Source organism: Medicago truncatula, chromosome 1 (assembly GCF_003473485.1).
Source record: "Medicago truncatula cultivar Jemalong A17 chromosome 1, MtrunA17r5.0-ANR, whole genome shotgun sequence".
In the NCBI taxonomy this organism is placed as follows: domain Eukaryota; kingdom Viridiplantae; phylum Streptophyta; class Magnoliopsida; order Fabales; family Fabaceae; genus Medicago; species Medicago truncatula.
Genome location: NC_053042.1, coordinates 21,978,110 through 22,001,260, shown reverse-complemented (window position 1 = coordinate 22,001,260; position 23,151 = coordinate 21,978,110). Strand labels below are relative to the sequence as shown.

The window sequence follows — 23,151 nt, the reverse complement described above, 5'->3', positions numbered from 1 at the left end:
AACCCCAGCCTTGTAAAGAGGGGTAGGGGCAACAGACTAACACTAGCTCCTAAGTCACACAAGGCATGGTTTAAGGTTTCATTCCCTATCATACAAGGGATGGCAAAACTTCCGGGATCTCTAAGCTTAGTAGGTGGCTTCTTGATGATTGTACTAGTGTCCCTTGTCAAAGCTATTGTTTCATTATGATCTATAGCCTTTTTCTTTGAAAAAATTTCTTTTAAAAGCTTGGCGTATAGAGGCATACGAGACAAGGCTTCAGCATAGGGGATTTTAACGCAAATCTTTCGAATTATGTTAAAGAGTTTAGTGAATTGAGCCTCCGAGTTGAGCTTAGTAGGCCTTAAAGGTGTTGGGGCTTTGTTCTTATCAAGCGGTTTCTCACTTTTTATCACACCATTCTTACCTAGATACCTGAAACTCTCCTTCTTGACATTTTTAGCCTTAGTAACAGTCTCTTCTATCTTACTACCCCCCAGAAAAATAGCGTTGACATGGGCTTTGGGGTTTGTTTCAGGTTGACCGGGAAAGACTCCCGGTGTTTGAGAAGAGGTGGCCACTTGCTGGGCCACTTGGGAGATTTGGGTCTCAAGCATTTTGGTGTGTGTGGCGATGGAATCAACCTTGGTATTGAGCTTGGAGAGAGAGTCGTTCAGAGATCCAGTTTGGTTTTTTAACTCTTGAAGTTGTTTATTTTGATTCATCATGCAACTTTCCAACATTATTTCCAAACTAGATTTCTGAGCTACTCTCTGGTTGTTTGTATAGCCAGGTGGTGCTGTTTGCCCATAGGAACCTTGAGGATTTTTGTAAAAATTTTGATTTGGCCTCATTCCTTGGTTGTATTGAGCGTAATTTAGTTGCTCAATATTGGCAGCACTACCTAACTGACAATCAACACCTGTATGACCAGTTATACCACAGACTTCACATGTAGGGGATGCAGGAGAAGGTGGGGCAGCATTAACATTAAGTTTTTCAATTTTTTGTGTTAATGCCTCAACCTTAGCAGCAAGGTGGTTATATTCAGAGACTTCGTATATACCTGCCTCTTTCTTAGAGGGAGTAGGAGTGGTGACAGCTCTTTCGTTGGTCCATTGATAGTGATTTTGAGCCATGTCCTCAATCAAAACATAAGCCTCCGTGTAGTTTTTGTTCATTAGAGCTCCACCTGCAGCTGCATCAACAGACATCTTAGTGGTATATGACAAGCCATTATAAAACGTGTGGACTATAAGCCACTTCTCTAGGCCATGGTGGGGACAAAGTCTAAGCATTTCCTTGAAACGCTCCCACGCCTCATAGAGAGACTCCCCATCTTTTTGATTGAAACGCGTAATTTGGTCTCTAAGCTTAGCTGTTTTAGATGGGGGGAAAAATCGGGCGAGGAATGCTCGCCTCATATCGTCCCATGAAGTAATGGAACCGACTTCTAGGGAATGGAACCAAGCACCAGCTCTATCCCTTAAGGAAAAGGGAAAGAGATGAAGTCTTACGGCTTCTTGGTTCTCTTTTATGGTGCCACTGAGTCTAAGGAAGGAAGAAATATGGAGATTTGGATCCTCAGTGGGTGATCCAGAAAACTGGTTTTGCTGCACTAAATTGAGTAGTGCAGGCTTGATTTCGAAGTTATTACCCGCAACCGTTGGGTACACGATAATAGCTTGTGGCTCTTCCGTTGAAGGAGTAGCATACTCTTTGAGAGAACGTTCAGCCATACCGGTATTATTTTGTGCCTCTCTCTTTTTCTTATGCAAAAATCTTTCGATCTCAGGAATAAATTCTCCGAGACTTTTACTTCTTCGCATAAGAAACCGAGAACCCAAGAAGTTAGTGGTAAAACAAAAGAAAGAAAAGTAGATGAGAAGAGGAAGAGAAAAGAGAAGAGAGTTCTAATCACAAAGAAAGATTTAATTAAATTAGTTTACTCCCCGGCAGCGGCGCCAAAAACTTGATGAGATAAAACCGCAAGTGTACGGTCTTACCGAAGTAGTATAAAAGAGTATCGTTCCGACAGGGAGTAGTTCAATTTAATTAACCTTTAGAGATGATTAGAAGAGAGAAGAGAATTGTAAGTTGGGGGTTTTTAAACGGTTAAAAAGCAATATAATAAAAGAGCCTTGGGATCGTTGGTTTCATCTAAATAACAAGTCCTTCTCAAACCAAAACCATAAGCTTATAATGTTATGTTAGACCTAATTTCTCAAGACAGTTTCTCTTAAGTTCCTCTAGCAACCAAGCCTATTTCGCTGACTTGATTACTATTGGATTTTGGTTCCTCTAACAACCAAGCCTATTTCGCTGACTTGATTGTTATTAGTTCCCTTGAAGATCGAAACTATATGTCTCAAAGATTGCAAAGCTTATTTCGCTGACTTTGCAATCCTTGTCTGAATTCACTTGTTCGAATATCAAAGCTCCACTTTCGTTTTATGAATTGATATTTGGAATAATGGACGAACAATTATCAAACCCTCCACTTTCGTTTCCACAGTTTGATAATGGTTAATCCATGTTAAGACGGTGAATTCAGATAAGAAATTAGGGTTACATAAGATTAAGGCTTAGGGCTTGGTTTGATTAGGATTATGTCATTTAGACTTATCCAACAATCCCAAGACAAGAAGAAGTCTACTCACTCATGTTCATCGTAGACATGGGGGAGAAGAGAGAAAACATGAAAGTAAAAGACAGGAAAATAAAGGAAAGGAAAAGAACTTTATTTAGAAAAGCAATTGTCACTTATTGTATTCCAAGTAAAGATGAATATTTGTGATGGCTAGCTACTCTATTTATAGTACACAATTGACTTAAAATCTAAGCAAGTATATTCCAAGAATATTCCTCGGTAGATTGTGCGCCAAAATAGAATAGCTTGGAGTCCAAGCAAAAGCAACAAAAGGTCTCTGGAGGGTGGCACGGCCGTGCCAAGGCTAGCACGGGTCGTGCCAGGCTTCTGACTTGTGGGAGATATATTTTGCTTCCCAATCTTCGTATTTTCGTGTCCAATCTGCTCCAAATCTCTTTCTTTTGCTCCAAGACTTAATCCATCCAATATTCTTCCCTGAAATATAATAAATTGCAATTTAAAGTAAACTATCCTAAAAAGGAAATAATACTAATATAAAATTATATAAAATCTAAATAAAACTAAACTAAAAAGCATATTAAAATAGCATATAAATGACTCATCAGGCGTCACGAGGGCTTTTGCCTTTTATGCGAAAGGTGGACTATGATTATTCGGGGCTATATCTGTTGTGTACAATGGCTAGCCATAGAAAAAAATCCAATATAAAATCATTATTCAAATAAGTTTTATCGTAATACATTATTGATACGGAGTTTTTATCGTTTCCATAAAAAATCTGAAATATATAAGGTGAATTCTTCTCTTTCAACCGTATTTTCAATATATGAAAAAGTTAGGAATAAAATATATGACCACTTGTTTAAGAAATCAAAGTCCCTTAACACTTAGTGTGTGTTTGGCACCACTTTTTTCTCCTCAAAACGTGGGTTGCTTTATGGAAACACCGTTTTGCTCTTTTCATGCTGTTTGGATGACTGAAAAAGCAATTTTGTGAAACGCGTTTTTGTCTCCAAAACTCAGTTTTCATGAAGCTGAGATTCATAGCTTCTAGCTCAAATCAAAATCACTTTTCAACCTTTAATTTCTCAAGGGACAAGTACTTACCTAATTACCCCTAAATTCAAGCCTTCAATTTTTCTTTCTCCCAGTTTTCTTCCTTTTCATTACTTCACATCACTTCAACCTTCAATTTTCTGCTACTTGGGAAGATTTTGCAAATCCAAGCTTTCAATTTTCTTCAGATTTTCCTCTATTTTTTCAGATTTTGTGGTTAATCTCATTACTCATGGTAGATGTGTTGGTTGGGTGAATTTATTCCTTCATCTTTCCCCCTATATATGATGCTTATGAGCTACTTGTGAGAATCATTTCATTGTTCTGCCAAGGCCTAAAGGTAAATACATATTCATAAAAAAAAATTGCTTTGTTTTCTTGCTTCAAAACTGTTAATTTCTATCTCTATTTGCTCTAGTTGTTATAAATTTTACCTTAATTTTTTCATCCTGTATCAATGCATTGTATGTGTTTGATAAATAGTCTCAAAGAAGAAAACAATTTTCTTATTGATATGTTTATGATGACTGTTCTATTATTATTGACATGTTTATGTTTTTTTTTTCTCTCCTGTTGTTCTATTTTGAGCAATGAGTGTATTGTTTTTGTTTAAAGTTACTTGGTGTGAGTTTAAAGTAATTGAACTTGAATGAAATAATGTAAGAAAAACAACTTACAACTTCAAGCTATTGTTGTATTACTAATTTTTATGCATTTTCATTCTTAGATAAACCTTTTCCAACCTTTACAAAAAAGAGTTACATTTAGCACAAAGTAACAGAACTTCTTCTAGTATTTTTTTTTTTGTTTTCTGCTATCATTTTCATATGCACAAAACAAGGATATTGGTGTCAGTTTGATCAAGTTCCTTATGTATAGTTTGTTTCATTTTTTTATCATACTTTTGTGTATATAGTATTATGGACTCACTTAAGAGGAAAATTTCTGCTAACCCCCCATCAACTAACAATGAGGGTCAAAGTTCCAAAGCTAGTTGGAGGGATATTAAAGCCACTGAGTACTTTGTGAAGGCATGTTTGGATCAAGTTACCAAGGGTCAACGAAATGGTACTTGTTTTACCAAGAAAGGATGGCAAGGTATTGTTTCCCAATTTCATGAACAAAGTGGACTGAATTATGACAAGGTACAATTGAAGAATAGGTATGATAGCTTGAGAAAGGAATGGAAAGTATGGTATAACTTGTTTGGAAAAGTTACCGGATTAGGATGGAATTTTGAGAAGAACACCGTTGATGCATCCGATGAATGGTGGGAGAAGAAAGAATTGGTATGTGAATCACAAATATTTTGTTTAGGATACTTTTATGTTTATATTTACCATAGTTTTATATGTTAGGTTATGAATATGCAGGAAAATCCTCAATATGCAAAGTTTAGAGACAAGGGACTTCCATTTGCTCACCAACTAACCACACTTTTCAAGGATGTAGTGGCTAATGGAGAGCATGCTTGGGCACCATCAAGTGGTGTATTACCTAATGAGAACTTGGGTAATGATGATATTGATGTTGGCTTGGATGATGCAGAAGGTTCGGGTGATAGTGAAGATGCAAGCATTGGAGCAGCAACTGGTTTTGAAAATATTAACTTGAATACATCACAAGGAGCTGTTAGTCAAAGTAGTGGACAAAAGAGAAAGAGAGTTATTGGGGCTGAACAGAAAGGAAAGAAAAAAGCTACTCCTTCAACGTCAATAGCTGAGGCTGTTAATGTTATTGCGGAGACTTGCAAGTCGCGGAATGAGGCTATAAGTAATGCATCTATTGGTGAGGTGATGGCTGAGATTCAAACCATGGAGGCAGTTACTTCTGATTTAGAGTTTCATACAATGTGTTGTAACCTAATGATGTTTAAGCCAGCTAGGGAGATGTTTGTATCACTGCGGGGTTTTGAGGAAAGAAGGTTGATTTGGCTCAAATTTGCATCATTCAACCCTACTCTATTCATGAGGCCGTGATTTGGAAAAAAAATTGGGACAAGAATTGGCTTAGTGATGTGTCTTGGACTTAGCTTATGCTTTTGGACTTAGTTTATGTATTTGGTTTCTTAGTTTATGTATTTGGTTGCTTAGTTTGTGTTTAGATCTTTATTATGTCGCACTATGTGTTAGGATTTCCCTTTATAAATTCCGTATTAAGAACTCAAGTAGTATGGTGATATAAAACCTATGTATTATGCCTTGTGAATTTGAATGAAGTGAATTTGTTACATGGTTGTCTCTGTTATTTTTTATATGTCTTATGACTTATTGGTTATATTATTAAATGGTAATGGAAACTATTGTGTCTGGCAGGCAAGTGTGTACTAGTTTGTGCTAAGCTGCAAAAGGATGTACTTTATGTAGATGTGTTGAAGATTGGGACTACAACAAAATTATCATCTGTGTCAGGTAATAAATTATATGTACTAGTTTGTGCTAAGCTGCAAAAGGATGTACTTTATTTGAAATGGCTTTAGACCCTGTTTCTCGTAACCTGGGTTTGATAAATCAGAAAATTGTCTATGTACAGAACTTTTATTGGATGAGTGTTTAACAAAATCAAAAGATTCTAATTTGTGGAAAAATATGGTGAATTTATGGCCTATAATCTTAAGTAGCTTGACACATAGGATTATTTGAAACAGTGAACCATTTCAAGCTTGAGAGCATTGTTGGTTTGATGAGGGATTAAAAGTGATTGATCTCTAGAACATGTTAATGAGCAAGAGGAATAGAGAATGAATGATTTGCAAGGGTAGTAATGTTTGCGCGTGGCCTGGTGAGTTTTGTGGAATTCTCAGTTGCTCAAACTTATAAACATATATGCTCAAGTCCTTAACAGCTGCAGCTAGGTGCTTTTTTCTGGTTCTGTGCGCGTGTTCTAACTGCTGAGATTTTTCTATTATGCTGTTCTGTTTCAGAGGCCTTATGTTGTTGTCTGCTGAGATTTTTCTATTTTGCTTTTTTCTGGTTCTGTGCGCGTGTTTGTATATCATTCATAATAATTTTAAATTGCCGGCCACCTTTTAAGATATATTCAATGCACGTATTTTTTTTTAGAAGATTAAGAGGATTCATTGAATACCAGTAACCTTCCTTCACTAACCAAATTACAAACAAGATAATTATGGGCTCAAGGGTATGCAATGCACATGTATTTTGGTGCATGTATTATACTGACAGATGGGATACAATGGATGGTAGTGTTTATATATTGTGATTTATTTGCTTTACTTCACAATGGATGGCGTGTTTATATATTGTCATTTACACACAGGTCCACTTTATTAAAATGAATGTTTGGAAGGAACAATTGGAACACAATACACAAGAAGAAGAAGAAGATGATGATACATTTGAAGAATCCTATATTTTGGCTGCACTACTTGGTGAGTATGCAACAAAATATTTATGCAAAGAGCCATGTAGAACTAGTGAGCTCACAGGTCATGCATGGGTTCAAGAAATATTGCAAGGGAATCCCACTCGTTGTTATGAGATGTTTCGAATGGAAAAACATATTTTTCATAAACTTTGCCATGAATTGGTGGAACATGATTTAAAGTCTTCTAAACATATGGGGGTTGAAGAAATGGTTGCAATGTTTTTGGTCGTTGTAGGCCACGGTGTCGGTAATAGAATGATTCAAGAAAGATTTCAACATTCGGGTGAGACTGTAAGTAGACATTTTCATCGTGTACTTCATGCATGCCTTAAGTTGTCCTTCAAATATATTAAACCCGAAGATCCTATGTTTTGTGAATGTCATGCCAAAATTAAAAATGATCAACGTTATTGGCCTTTTTTTAAGAATGCTATAGGAGCAATTGATGGTACACATGTGTCATGTGTAGTTAGTGCTAGTGAGCAACCAAGGTTTATTGGAAGAAAAGGATATCCAACACAAAATATTATGGCTGTATGTGATTGGAATATGTGTTTCACTTTTGTATTAGCTGGTTGGGAAGGCACTGCCCATGATGCCCGTGTTTTTGACAAAGCTCTTACTACCGCTAACCTTAACTTTCCGCATCCTCCTCAAGGTATGTTATACATTGCCTTACTATATATGATTAATTTGTTATATCAATAATTAATTTATTTTCATATTTTAATAATTAATTTATTTTTAGGTAAGTATTATTTGGTAGATTCTGGTTATCCAACACCAATAGGGTACATTGGTCCATATAGATGTGAACGTTATCATCTTCCTGAATTTAGACGTTCAAGTGGGTTCGAAAATCATAATGAAGTATTCAATTACTATCACTCAAGTTTAAGATGCACAATTGAAAGAACTTTTGGGGTATGGAAGAATAGATTTGCAATTCTGCGTAGCATGCCTAAGTTCAAATATGAGACACAAGTTCATATAGTTGTCGCAACAATGGCAATACACAACTTTATTAGAAGGAGTGCTGAAATGGATGTTGATTTTAATCTTTATGAAGATGAAAATACAGTCATTCACCATGATGATGATCATAGATCAACTAACTTGAATCAATCCCAAAGTTTCAATGTAGCTTCTTCTTCAGAGATGGATCATGCTCGAAACTCAATCCGCGATCAAATTATAGCGTATAAGCTAAATAATTAAAAATGTAATAATTTTCAATATTATATTGCACTTGAACTTATATTATCTATTATCTATCTATTTGTAATATATTTTAGTTTACAATCGTGTAATTTGTCATTTGTTTTACATCTTTTTATGTTTATATTATTTTATTAAAAATCACCCAATTGATAAAAAATTATATTAAAAATAACATAAATTAATATTATTTTAAAATTAATTTTGGAACCAATAAAATTCATGTATGATAAATTGAAATAATTTTTTAATGAGAATGAGTTTTAAATACAATTAAAAGGATAATTTAGTCATTATACATTCAAAATCAATATTGATTCAAACTATCCAAACAACATCAACCCACATGAATCACTTTTAATAAAGTGTATCCAAACATAAATCAATTCACATTCAACTCACTTTTAACCAAAATCAATTCTCTCAAAATCAATTCTATCAAAATCAATTCTCCCCGCCGCCATACCAAACACACACTTAATCTAGTGTTGGTTATTCAGCTAGGAAGGGGATGGGGAAGAAGAAGAGGGTAGCAGGTGGTGAGGAAAGGGCTAAGGGTTTGAAGAAGGATGTTGTGTAGTTAGTGGGTGGCGGTGGGGAGGGTGTGGGCGATGAAGTTGTTATCTTGGAATGTTCGGGGGCTTGGGGGCCCTAAAAAAAGGAAAGAGGTCCGAAATCTGGTAAAGGAAAAGCGTCCTTTAATTTTGTGTCTGCAAGAAAGTAAGTTGCATTACTATGATGACTGGGTTTGTTCGTCAATTTGGGATAGTCAGTCGGTTTCCTTCTCTTTTCGGTGATCTCAGGGGGCGTCCGGAGTTCTGCTGACGGTGTGGGATACTTCGGAGGTGGAGGTTTGGTCTTCGGGAAGTTTCGATCATGTGTTGAGTATTCATGGGTGCTTTTTAGCTTCTAATGAGAAATTTCATCTTTTTAATGTGTATACCCCTTGTAGTGGTAGTGATCAGAAACTTCTGTGGGATGAGTTGTCTATTCGACTTCGGGCACTATAAGGGGAGAAGGTATGTGTTTGCGGTGATTTTAACGCGGTTCGGGGTAGGGAGGAAAGAAGATCGTTGTTGGACTATGGGGGAGCGGCAGAGTATGTGCCGTTTAATACTTTTATTGAGGATAATGTTGTTGGAACAAAATGTGTTTTACAATAAACCTTAATGAGTTTTGATGATAACAAGGTATTAAAAATTGTCAATTGGTTATTGCTAATATTTGTTCAAGTGTACAGGACCATAGGCAAAGTTAATCAATTTCAATAGGTCTTGGAAGAACAATAGAGAGCAAAGGAATCTAAAGCATCTGAAGAAAAACTGCGTCTGAAGCTATGAAGTGCTTCTGAAGTTTCAAGTGCCTCTGAAGTGATGACGTCATCAGAAGCAGAAGATCATCAGAAGTAAAGTTCATCAGAAGCAAGATTTCATCAGAAGCTACATCATCACCAGAAGCAACAGTTGATCAGGAGATTCAATCTGAAATCTCAAAGAGCTGTTTCTTGAAGTTAATCTCGTCTACGAAAGCAAAGGATCAAAAGGGAAGTGCCAACGTTCATTTGGAAAGCACTGGGTGCTTGTACCTTTTTGAAGAGTTGACAAAGTACAAGTGTACAACCACTACCTCCACGACCCTGAGCATGTCCTCGCTACAAGACAAAATAACAGCTCTGCCTGCAGAATTGTTCCTTCAAGATAGGAATGAATTTGAAGTTGATCCTCTATAGGACTACACCCAAATCAGGCAAAAGATTACTGGTGGATGATCAAAGGAACTCAACGACTCTTTAGACGTGCTAAAAATCTCAACGTCTCTCTACTCACCTCTATATAAAGGAGTGAAGACTTGAAGATTGGCAAGAGACATCAACACAAGTTAAAAGCGCCAAAACTCTGCCAAATTTGATTCTAAAAAGCACTTTGAATTTCTGCACTGATTTGATATATCTTAGAAATTCTTAAGTCTAGAGTCTTTATTGCATTGTATTGTGAACACCACTGATTGTATATCAAGTGTTCAAGTCAAACAATTTTCTGTGTAATTCTGTTTGATTAGAAGTCTCTCGCCTGCGTGCTTGAGCATTAGAAGACTCTTGCTTTAGTGCTTGAGCATTGGAAGTCTCTCGCCTGCGTGCTTGAGCATTTGAGAAGTCTCATACTAGAGAGTATTGAGCAGTTGTAATCTGTGTGATTATTTCTTAGTGGAAATCTCCTTGGAAGTGCAAGGGGGACTGGACTACTTCCGGTTTGTGGAAGGAACCAGGATAATTGCTTGTGTCTCTCTTTCTTTTCTCTGCTCTGTTTTTATTCCGCTGCATATCTAATTCTGAACATCACATCAGAAGCATTCCCAACCAGCTTCAGAAGTGATACCAGAAGAAGAATTTTTGAGAAAAAGAAAACACAATCCAACCCCCCCCCCCCCCCCCCCTTCTTGTGTTTTTCTCACCTTCAAATGTTTTGATAGATTTACCTTTATTTGGCCGTATTTTTACGTGGTTCAAAGGGGATGGTAGGTCGATGAGTCGTTTGGACCAGTTTTTGATCTCTGAGGAATGGGGTTTGAAGTGGCCTAATTGCATTCAGGTGGCTCAGTTAAGAGGTTTGTCGGATCATTGTCCGTTGGTGCTGTCTATGGATGAGGAAAATTGGGGACCTCGGCCGTCTAGATTCCTGAAATGTTGGACGGAGATACCAGGGTACAATCAATTCGTGTCCGATAAATGGAAATCCTTGCAGGTTGATGGATGGGGTGGTTTTGTTTTAAGAGAAAAGTTCAAACAAATTAAACTTGCCCTGAAGGAATGGCATGAGTCTCATACTCGTAATTTACCTGCATCAATAGTCCATCTTAAAGACCGCATGGCGGTGTTGGATGGGAAAGGGGAAGTGGAGGACCTGTCTGACGGTGAATGTGATGAGTTATATAGTATTTCGGCGAAGATTCATTCCCTTTCCAAGCTTAATACCAGTATTTGTTGGCAACAGTCGCGAAACCATTGGTTGCGAGAAGGGGATGCGAATTCTAAATTTTTTCCCGTCAACGTTTTAACACTATTTGCTCTGTGGTGGTTGAGGATGAGCGGATCGAAAGAGTTGGGCCTGTTCAAAATGTTATTTTCACTCATTTTGCTCAACATTTTATGGCGCATAACGTGGTGAGGCCTAGTGTTTCTAACCTTCGGTTTCAGGTGCTGTCTGTGACTGAGGGTGGGAGTTTGATAAAACCTTTTTCGGTTGACGAAGTGAAGGAGGCAATTTGGGACTGTGACATCTTTAAAAGTCCGGGTCCTGACGGGGTCAATTTTGGTTTTATTAAGGAGTTTTGGAGTGTGTTAAGGGATGACATCATGCGGTTTGTGTCTGAGTTTCATCGCAATGGTAAGTTGGCAAAAGGTATCAATACTACTTTCATTGTTCTTATTCCGAAAGTGGATAATCCTCAGCGTTTGAATGATTTTCGTCCGATTTCATTGGTGGGGAGTATGTACAAAATTATTGTGAAATTATTAGCTAATAGACTGAGAGTAGTTATTGGTAGTGTTGTGTCCGAGACGCAGTCGGCTTTTGTGAAGAAACGTCAAATCCTTGATGGTATTCTGATAGCTAATGAAGTTTTTAAGTTAAAGAAGGATCTCATGCTGTTTAAAGTGGATTTTGAAAAGGCTTACGACTCTGTTGATTGGGGTTACCTTGATGAGGTTATGAAGTGCATGTCATTTCCTGTGATGTGGAGGAAATGGATTAGAGAATGTGTTGGCACAGCTACAGCTTCCGTGCTAGTTAATGGTAGTCCTGCCGATGAATTCCCGCTTAAAAGGGGACTTCGTCAAGGGGACCCTTTGTCCCCTTTTTTGTTCCTTCTGGCAGCTGAGGGACTGAATGTTTTGATGAAAGCTATGGTAGAAAATCGCTTGTTTTCAGGTTATTCTGTTGGGACAGTTAATTCGTTGGATATTTCTCATTTATAATTTGTTGATGATACTCTGTTGTTAGGGAAGAAAAGCTGGGCTAATGTTCGAGCTCTCCATGCCACTCTTGTCATTTTAGAGTCCTTGTAGGGGTTGAAGGTTAATTTTAATAAAAACTTGTTAGTGGGTGTTAATATTTCTGAGTCGTGGTTGAATGAGGCGGCTTCGGTGTTAAGTTGTAAAGTGGGCAAGATTCCTTTCATGTACCTTGGTTTACCTATAGGGGGTAATCCGTGTCGTCTTTCATTTTGGGACCCTGTTGTGAATAGAATTAAATCTAGATTGTCAGGTTGGAATAGTCGATTTCTCTCGTTCGGTGGTCGCTTGGTCCTTTTGAAAGCAGTTCTGACTTCTTTTCCTGTCTATGCTCTTTCCTTCTTTAAAGCTCCATCAGGTATAATCTCTTCCATTGAATCTTTGTTGAATAATTTTTTTTTTTTTGGGGGGGGGAGGACCATCGGAAAATTACTTGGATAGGTTGGAATACTTTGTGTTCTCCAAAGGAGTCTGGAGGATTGGGGGTTAGGAGGTTGAGGGAGTTTAATTTTGCTTTGTTAGGTAAATGGTGTTGGAGGATGTTGGTAAATAGAGTAGGGTTGTGGTATAATGTTCTAGTCGCCCGTTATGGCGAGGTTGGAGGTTGGGGGCCGGAGTTGTTCTTATTGGTGGAGGGAGGTGGGGAGGATTAGAGATGGTGATGGTGGTGTAGGGGGTAGTTGGTTTGGTGATAGTGTGCGTAGGAAGGTGGGTGATGGTTCTGATACGTTGTTTTGGTTTCACTGGTGGTGTGGAGGGGCGCCCCTTAGAGAGCAATTTCCCAGGTTGTTCGATTTAGTTGTAGACAAATATACTATTGTAGCTAACATGTTGTCCTTGAGGTTGACGCGGGGAGGGGAGGGGTGGAGTTGGAGGCGGAGGTTGTGGGCGTGGGAGGAGATTGTCTTAGAGGAGTGTAGGACTTTACTGCTTGATGTTTCTCTGTTTACTGATATTTCAGATTCTTGGATTTGGCTTCCTGACCCTATAGGAGGTTATTCTGTTAGAGGTGCTTATGAGGTGTTAACAGCGACTGTCAATTCCATCACGGATAGTGCTGTGGATTTGGTTTGGCATCATCAGGTTCCTTTGAAGGTGTCGATATTTGCTTGGCGTCTTATGAGGGATCGGTTATCGATGAAATCAAATTTGGCATCAAGAGGCATCTTACAGTTAGACACTGCTCTTTGTGTCACAGGGTGTGGTTCGATTGAAACATCAGATCATTTATTTCTATCATGCCCGTTTTTTGCGGGTTTATGGGAGCAATTGTGGCTCTGGATAGGTTGTGTGGGGGTCGACTCCAACATTATTTCTAATCACTTAGTGCAGTTCACTTGTTTGTCAGGTTTTGCCAAAGCTAGGCGATCGTTTCTTCAGTTAATCTGGCTTTTGACTACTTGGATGATTTGGAGTGAGCGTAATAATCGTTTGTTTAAAAATGTTGTAACCGAGACTCCTAGATTGCTTGATAAAATTAAGTTGTTATCGTTAGTGTGGCTTAAAGCTAAAAATGTCACTTTTGTTTTTGGAAGTCATATGTGGTGGTCATGTCCTTTAGCTTGTTTGGGCATTGGATAACCACCGGTGGGTTTTTCCTCTTGTTTTAGTTCATTGTATATTGGTAGTAGTCTTCTATCCACACCTTGTGCTAAGAGATTGCTATTGTTTTTGGTAATATAATTTCATTTTGCCTTGTTAAAAAAAAGTGTTGGTTATTCAAATAAATCTTATTCCACGCATCCTATTAGGCGGGGTTTAGTATGGGTAAGTGGAGTTTTTTCCCACCATGGAAAAGTTTATTTTGGATCATTAGATTAAAAAGGAGTATAGATGTTATCATAGTCTGCCTACATTGTATCTTTCCCACTTTGTCTTCAACTTATCTTCCTCCTTTCACCACTACCAGTAAACTCAAGTCTTTGTTGCCACCAACACTCCAACAGACCCACCTTATTACACCTCCAAAAAAACTTTAATGGGTATCCATTGCTTAGGAGCTTCAGTTGCCATAATCGCTTGTCCATATTCAATCAGTTCAAACAGACTAATTGCATAAAGACAAGATAATCAACCCATACAAAAACCCATATCTAAATCACATCAAAGAAGAACATAAAAAAATTTGGATCAGAAATTTCTTGAATGGTGGATTTTAGTTTTGAGAACATATTCACCAAAGAAGAACATATTAAATCGTTTGTCCATATTCACCGTGATGTCATGGTTATTGATACCGAAACAACTTTTTTCAACATTAATGATAGATTTTAGTTTTTTCATGTCTAATTATTGAAAATTGGTTTTCATCTTGGAACTGTTACAATCGTAAGAAATGGATGGTGTATGGTGGTCAAAGTGGTTGCTAAATATGTGATTTTATGGTGGTGTGGGGACATGAAAGAGAGAGGGTGGAAAATAGTGTAAAAAATAATCTAATGTTGAGAGAGTGATATAAGAATGTGTTCCACATTTAATCTAATGCACATTATCAACTTTCCTATGGTGGAAAAAAACTCCACTGACCCATGCTTATTAAGCTGAATAATTTTTTTTTATTAATTGAACTATATTAACCTAATAATTCTAATAATTTGTTCTATATTTTTCAATATGTCCCATAATAATTGAACTAATTTAACCATGTACATTTTTCAAATGAGATACTTTGACCATATTTTTCTATAAATGCACACATACAAATAATAGTATATAAGTCATAATATATTGTTGGATTTGTCTAGATAAACATTTTCAATATAACACTTCTTTAGGATTTTTGTTGATAAGTAATTAATGATATTACAGATAAAAATAATGCATTGTCATGCATAAAATAGTCAATCATATGTCACTTAATATATGAGATAAATTTATTAATTTTTTTAACTGCACTACCTCCGATTTCAATTATAGATAAAACAAGTTTACTTTTTAAATTCATTAACTAATTAATAAATATAATTTTTCCCTCAAAAAGTATATTTAATTTTAAATATACATCAAATACATTTTTTTTTGACAAAAAATATACATCAAATACATTAAAAATTCAATAAATATAAAATTTATAATGTTGCTTATGATTGAAACTAGACGTAGTAGTATTTTATTTTTTTTACAATAAGAACATCTCATCGAAAAAAACAAAACTCACAACATATTTAAATGAAAATTAAAATATAACTACATTTATTTTGCTGCTAACTTTTACTCCCTCCGTCCCAAATTGTAAGACGTTTTGACCATTTCACAGTATTAAAAAATGTAATTAATATTGCGTAGAGAAGAGAAATTATGAGTTATTTTACAAAATTATCCTTAATAAATGGTATGAAAAAAATAAATGAAATAATTGAAAGAAGATAGAGTAATTAATAATTAAGGATATAATAAAAAAAATAACATAAATATTTCATTGGTATTGTAAAGCGACGTATAATTTAGGACAATTTTTTTTTTTCTAAAACCACATAACCATTCCACCTCAGCATATATCAGGAGTAGCTGTATATAAATCCAGAACCTCCACAAAATCCACTATCATTTGTCTCTGCTCTTCTTCACTCATATAATTTTCTCTAACAAACCCTCTCACTCTTCAACATGTCCGGCTACCCAAATCAACCTCCCAGTTACGGTTACGGCTACGGCGCACCACCTCCTTCCCAATCCTACGGCGCACCACCTCCTTCCCAATCTCACGGCTCACATCCACCATCATCCTACGGTGCCCCTCCTCCATCTCAATCCCACGGCTCACATCCACCATCCCAATCCTACGGCGCTCCTCCTCCATCTCAATCCTACGGCGCACCACCGCCATCTCAATCCTACGGCGCACCACCCCCCACCTCCTACGGCCAACCCTCCGCTCCTTACGCCGCCCCTTACCAGAAACCACCAAAGGAAGATTCTCACTCCTCCGGCGGCGGTGGCGCTACCTACCCACCACCGGCGTACGCAAGCCCGTTCGCTTCACTGGTTCCGTCAACATTCCCTCCCGGTACCGATCCAAGCATCGTTGCATGCTTTCAAGTGGCGGATCAAGATGGAAGTGGTTTGATCGATGATAAAGAATTGCAGAGGGCTTTGTCTTCTTACAATCAGAGCTTCAGTTTGAGAACTGTTCATCTTCTCATGTATCACTTCACCAACACCAATGTCAAGAAGATCGGTACGTACCTTTTCCTCTTCATTCCGATTTCGTGAAACTAGGTTTTCTGCTAATTTGCTCTGTGGAAATGGGTTTTCCGGCGTACGATGATAAAGTACGCATGCATTGTAATGACCCTTATACCCTTTGTCATACGCGTTTTAATCGTACTATGACACCACTAAATGGTTGACCGTTATAGTTAATTGCATGCGATTTGGTTTACCTGCTCTGCTCTCGAAAAGGCGTATAGTAAATGCTTTTATTTAGAATTAAGTTGCGTACGCGGGGACTTTTTTTGTCGTTTTGTTATAATAGGATCCATTGGACGCGGCTGCTTCGTATTTTTATTCCACGTGTGTGTTTTGGGGTCTAACTTTCTTTTTAAAGAGTATTTTATTTTATTTTATTATTTTATTATTTTTTATTTTTTAAAATATTTTGTTTTTTTACGCAAATTTTACTATTTTTGTTGGTGAGTCTATTTGTGTTTTAATTTATTTATTTAATAATCCTGCATATAATAAAAAATTATATTACGGCTATGTTTGGTAAGACATAAAACTGAGCTTTTAATTTATAGTTTATAAGCTGGTATAATTGAAAAGACCTGTTTGATAACTGTTATTTTACACGACCTTACATCTTATTTTTATGAGTTCATAGTGGTTTTTGATAAGCTAATTCAAGTAGCTTATAGCTTAAATCTTATAACTTGTCACTTTTTATTTCCATTTTACCCCTACAATCTTCTTAATTGGAAGAAATAAATATTAATTAAATGAACATTTTTTTGTGTTTTTTCACATTTATAAGCTACTTCAATCGCCAATTTTACCAAACACTACAAATTCAGTTAGCTAGCTTACCCACTATGAGCTATAATCTAGCTTATAAGTCATCCATTGTAAACTAGTTTTAGCTGTTTAATATCCTTTCTGTAATGAACCATAAAGTTCATTAAGAGACAATTAGACTCAAATGGATACTCGAGGATGGGAAGCTAACTTGATTGAGCTAAGGGATTAAAGGAGGTAAGGAGCGAAGGTCCATGGTTCGAATATTGGCTAGGGAGAAAAATACTTACATAATAACTAACATACTAACATTTGCCATAAAAAAAAAAAGGATTCAAATGGATACTATCACACTTTTTTTGCGATCCGACTCCTCTAGAGAGTAGAGTATTATGGAGCACTCATTAACAACAAATCAGAGGTGGATATTGCAAGTATATCATAACAAAACACTAGTTTGTGAAATGACACCCTTTATTTGCTCACTTTAGAAGAGTCAAGTTCCATCTTTTGTTAATATGATTCCATTTGAGTCTAAATCTCTCTCAAAGCTCTGTAAACTTCCTTGCCTTCTCCGAGCACCCCTGTTTACTGCGATCTATAACAATTGCGGTAAAAAGATTTAAGGGATTGTTATTTCTCTTGGGGAAACTTTAAAAGAATCAATTTTGGTTATAACGAGTTGTATGATAAATGGATACATGTTTGGGAATTTAAGTGTGTGTTTGAATAAACATTTGCCAATCCATTACCGCGTCCCAATGCACGGTTGCCGTGAGAATTCTGAAGCTAGTATATCAAGCTTCTGGGTTGCCGTCGTTTTCAACGCGATTTTGTCCAAATCTGATGCCATTCCAAACATACGCTAAGGTTGACTTCGTGGTTGGGATTGAAGAGTTAAGGAGTTGAGTGATAATTGATAAGGAGGTTGAGGGTTCTACTATCTCCACACACAACATAACTCTAACATACACCACCATACTAACATTTGTCTTTCCAAAAAAGTTCCATACAAGGTTCGACTTTAGGCTACAACAGTTGGAAAATTAATTTTATATTCTAAAACTTGGCTGTTTCAATTTAATACTGATATTTGTGAAAAATTACCCAGTGTTTGTTAAAACCTCTAAGGATTTATTTTTGAAAACTATTTCCCCTGCTACTAGATTGTTCTTTTAGTAGGATATAAGTTAAAGTGTTGCATTAGTATGCTAGAATCTATTATATAGAGGGAATTTGAGTCTATACGTGGTTTCACCATTTTAGTATAATGCCATTGAGGTGTGGTTATTATTAGACAGTTAATTTTGCCTTCAACCTTGATTTGATTAGAAGTGGTAAAAAATATCTTTTGAATAGTTAAAAAATGAACACGATTTTACATCATCCTCCTAGCTTAAAAGCGTTCAAATATAAATTACTTTGTTTCGAATTCAATTTTAATCAAATCAATTACTTTATAAAACAATGTTCAGCAAACCCTACTTATGCACATTCAGCAATTACTCATAATTGGCATTATTATTTACTGTTCAATCCAGAGCTTGATATGTAGTATGTGAAATGTTTAACCTGTAACTGCCTTGTTACAGATACCATATCTGCTATAGATATCCTAGTTCGATGTCCAAGTTGTACTTTTGCAGAAATTAGATTATTTATTTATATTTATATCTATTATCTAGCTACTGTTGTTTTATTCTTTATGCAATATATTCTGCTTCCCTTAATCTAACGTGCTGTTCAATGATTGGTTGTAATTAAAACTTTTCTCCATCTTCATTCTTCACTGCTTGAATTTTGGACTTTGTAATGCAGGACCCAAGGAATTCACTTCTCTATTTTACAGTCTTCAGAGCTGGAGGGTATTTTCATCCTTTTTTCGAAGTTTTCCCCTAGTTAATCTTAATTCTCAACTTAGTGTGTGTTTGAATTCAAAATGGAAAGAGTTAACATTGATTTTACCTATCAAGCATGATTATAGTGAAAATCAATATGGTGTGGTGGTTATTTTAAATCAACATTAATATGATGGTAACTTTTGCATGAGGGTTGAAAATTTTATACCAAGCTTTGCATCAAACTTGTCGCTTGAGGGAAAATATACACTCATAAATTACTTCTCTTAAAACTTAGCTTTAACTAAATTAGTTCTTCTAAATCATATTCTTTCAAAATTATGTTTATGAAATACTTAGCCAAACACACACTTAGACAAACTATACTGTCCTTATGAAACAGTGTTCTTCTAACTAACTGGTTGTTGTTTCAGGGAATATTTGAGAGATTTGACAAGGATAGGAGTGGCAAAATTGATTCAAATGAGTTGCGAGATGCGCTGTTGAGTTTGGGTTATGCTGTTTCTCCTGTGGTATTGGACTTGCTCGTCTCCAAGTTTGACAAAACTGGTGGCAAAAACAAAGCCGTCGAATATGACAATTTCATCGAGTATTGCTTTGCTACAACTCTTTTTCTTTTATTGGATTTACTTTTATATAATTAAAAAGGATTTGGTCTAGGTGTCTTGTTTTCCAGAGGTACAGTATGTTATTTTATTATGACTAAAAAGAGATGAAAGTTGTAACTCTAAAGCCTTGGACACTTGAATTTTCGATGAAAATGGACAAAGTAGTAATTAACACAAGAACAACTAGTTGAAAAGCAGTAATCATGTTTTTTTAATCCTCCAATTTACCAACAAAAGAACTATACCATTTGATCTCCCAACCCAACCACTTAAAAAATTTGTTATATTGATATATTCATATTTTTGTTTGTTTATGTCTTTTAGTTTGAAGTCAACTTTCATTGTTTAAACTGAAGAAACCTTCAATAAAGTTGAAATTTTCCCTATATACCAGAACTATGATTTATGTTTGTCCTTGTCTGTTTTGGTGTAAAATGGATTGCTAAATTGATTCTCTTCCTTTGTTTGCTGTTGCAGGTGTTGTCTTACTGTGAAGGTGAGCTATTGAAATACACATTTTATAATTTTACCAGTTTCTGCAATTAAAATTACATCTTACTATTCTTATTGGAGACCATGTGTTAAAAGAAAATAAGCAAAAGGAAAGTTATAGGGGTTTCAGGACTTCGGTAGCATAACATTAGGCACTGCTGATAGAATTGCATTCATAGTACACTAACAAAACTATATACACAACCTTTTAAATGTTTGCTGTTAGTGTGTTATTAAAACTTCTGCGTTGAAAAGCAAAACATTATTATCACAAAGAATGTTTGGTGAATTATGGATATGTAATGCGTTTGCTTAGCTTTATCATTAGCAGCCAGCCACGTGTAACAAGAGATTGATTTTCACTTCCAATCTCCTATGGTTTCATGATGGCATGATGTTCTTTTTTTGGTAGTCAACTCTACAAAAGTACACATTCCTTTTTGTGATTTGTTTTTTGTTCTATTCAGTTGAATGCATGAAACATATTCAACCTGGTTTTATATCCTAGTATGAGCCATAAATTTTGTTCTAACTTAGGTAGCTATAATTTAATTTACGATATGTTCCTTTTGGCAAGACAAAATATCTGACTTTAGTTTGTGTGTATTTCAGGGACTAACGGACAAATTCAAGGAGAAGGATACAGGGTATACCGGCTCTGCAACATTTTCCTATGAGGCGTTTATGCTGACCGTCCTGCCATTCCTGATAGCTTAGGATAGTACTGGTGTACATGTGGAGCTGTAATTTGATTTGGAGATAGATGTGTGTGGTCGAATCAAGTACTTTGGACAGCTTTTAAGACGCTCTTGTGTCCTATCGTTTAGCTTTTAATATGCGTTAGCATTTTCCTATCAGTAAAATCAAATCCTAGAATACTATGTTTTCAGCCTGTTGATAACTTTCTTCTGGTCCTGTACTTGAATGAAGTAATGAAATTGAGTTTCGTAATAATGCTTAGTCGGTGATCGTAATAATGCTTGCTCCGAGCTTTATGCTGATGTTCCTAAATGTTTGATTATGTGATATTTAATGAAAATTAGCTGAGACTTTATATGTGAAAAAAAAAATATATCTTTGTGTATATTTTTTAGATTGATTTTTGCATACTATTAAGTTTTACATTGTCGATAAATTGCAACCATTCGTATGTGAAACTTTAGACATAATTTAGTTAAAGGACTTAAGAAATAATTATGGTTAAAATTTAAGGTTTTAAATAACCTGATTATGATTGAATATTGATTGCTAGTGTAAAATCAACAATGAATTAAATCATTTTTATATTCAATTTAAGTATAGGTATTCACATCAATTTAAGTATTGATTGCAATCAATTTAAGTATTGATTGCTAGTGTAAAATCAACAATGATAGTAATTGCAGTATTTGGAAATTGGTTTTATTGTTTTGCTTTGTTGTTGTAATATGAAGTGAAGGATCTTCCTAATTTCTGTTCATGTGAAAAGAAGATGATAACAATGCAAAGTAACTTAAGCTAATGTTTTCAACACATCAAGTTCTTGTAAAATTTTACAAGAAAATAAATATGAAAGGAGATAGCGTAATTCTATGAATGCTTTTAGCATAAAATAACTATATAACAAAAACAAGGTAGTTATGAATAAAAGGAATTTTCCATAAGTATTGAAAATGCAATATCTACGACAAGATAAAGAGCAAAATCAGTAAGACCTAAAGGACATCAAAGAGATCCAGAGAACCAAAATGTGATTGAAACAAATTTGGTTTCATTGTTTAACTGAGCATGTTTTGCGCCTGGGTCTTGGCGCCTTCCTATTGAAGAATGTTGTATTTTACTTCATTGCTTGTGTTTTACTATATGTTGGATGATTTATATGTTGAGTATTGTTGCTAATCACTCACATACCTTGTTTTTGTTGCTATATGAGATTATGGAGAGATTTTTTAAAAAGAAAGTTCAGATCAAATGAGCATGAATCTAATTCTCAACATGTTCAATTAAATTTGGAACGGTTACACCATCAAATGCGCAAGAATCTAGTTCTAAATAACATGATAAGTTATGTTGAACGTGTGTATCAGCAGTTGTGACTGCCAGCTGCACTGATTGACCAAGTCTTTAGGAGAATTTGTTTTAATATTTCAGTTTTTAAATTAGCTAATAAAGTAGTGGCTAAAGATTAGGAGTTAGTTACTCAGTATTTGTTTTTATTTAAGTCACAGCTTTGTATTTTGATAGCAGTTTTTTATTCAATAAAACTTCAGTTTTTCCTTTCCTATTTTATGAGTTACGTATAAACACCAACATATTGGTATCTAGAGCCTTCTTCTTAGGGACTTGTGAGTGAAGTGAGTGAAACCCACCATAAAAGCTTAAACACTACCTTTCATTTCATCAATCAGATGGATTCTGAAACATCCTACAAAGCCCTACCATTACCTGTGTTTGATGGTGAAAACTATCATATATGGGCAGCAAGAATAGAGGCATACTTAGAGGCAAATGACCTCTGGGAAGCTGTTGAGGAGGACTACGAAGTTCTTCCTTTGTCAGACAATCCAACAATGGCTCAGATAAAAAATCACAAGGAAAGGAAAACAAGAAAGTCAAAAGCAAGAGCTACTTTGTTTGCTGCTGTCTCAGAAGAAATCTTCACCAGAATTATGACCATCAAATCAACATTTGAAATATGGAATTTCCTTAAAACTGAATATGAAGGAGATGAAAGAATTAGGGGAATGCAAGCGCTTAATTTGATTCGAGAATTTGAGATGCAAAAGATGAAGGAGTCTGAAACAATTAAAGAGTATGCAAATAAACTTATTAGCATTGCTAACAAAGTAAGATTGCTTGGTTCTGAATTGTCTGATTCAAGAATAGTTCAGAAAATACTCGTGACTGTCCCTGAAAGATTTGAAGCAACCATCACTTCCTTGGAAAATACCAAGGACATGTCAAAGCTTACCGTGGCGGAGCTTGTAAATGCTATGCAGG

The 23,151-nt window shown here is 35.8% G+C and overlaps 2 protein-coding genes and 1 non-coding gene across 4 annotated transcripts; all 3 read left to right on the top strand.

Moving 5' to 3' along the window:
• The first annotated feature begins 1,248 nt into the window (after nucleotides 1-1,248).
• On the top strand, nucleotides 1,249-1,355 carry LOC120577962 (small nucleolar RNA R71). The gene has a single exon (XR_005643938.1). It is a non-coding gene; the product is annotated as a small nucleolar RNA R71 (small nucleolar RNA).
• A 2,110-nt stretch (nucleotides 1,356-3,465) lies between these two features.
• Nucleotides 3,466-8,335, top strand: LOC120580906 (L10-interacting MYB domain-containing protein). 2 transcript variants are annotated; one of them, XM_039835145.1, is made up of 4 exons: nucleotides 3,466-3,986; nucleotides 5,962-6,057; nucleotides 6,926-7,691; nucleotides 7,782-8,335. In XM_039835145.1, the coding sequence occupies exons 3-4, from the start codon at nucleotides 6,941-6,943 to the stop codon at nucleotides 8,249-8,251; spliced, it is 1,221 nt and encodes a 406-aa protein (XP_039691079.1). In that variant the 5' UTR covers nucleotides 3,466-3,986; nucleotides 5,962-6,057; nucleotides 6,926-6,940; the 3' UTR covers nucleotides 8,252-8,335. The 2 variants fall into 2 exon arrangements, with proteins under 2 accessions (XP_039691079.1, XP_039691080.1); XM_039835146.1 differs by lacking the exons at nucleotides 5,962-6,057; nucleotides 6,926-7,691; nucleotides 7,782-8,335 and adding exons at nucleotides 4,563-4,935; nucleotides 5,020-5,935.
• Nucleotides 8,336-15,791: 7,456 nt separating this feature from the next.
• On the top strand, nucleotides 15,792-21,173 carry LOC25483354 (calcium-binding protein CBP). Its single transcript, XM_013612032.3, has 5 exons — nucleotides 15,792-16,437; nucleotides 19,032-19,078; nucleotides 19,486-19,661; nucleotides 20,158-20,176; nucleotides 20,785-21,173. The coding sequence occupies exons 1-5, from the start codon at nucleotides 15,867-15,869 to the stop codon at nucleotides 20,887-20,889; spliced, it is 918 nt and encodes a 305-aa protein (XP_013467486.1). The 5' UTR covers nucleotides 15,792-15,866; the 3' UTR covers nucleotides 20,890-21,173.
• Nucleotides 21,174-23,151: the final 1,978 nt, after the last annotated feature.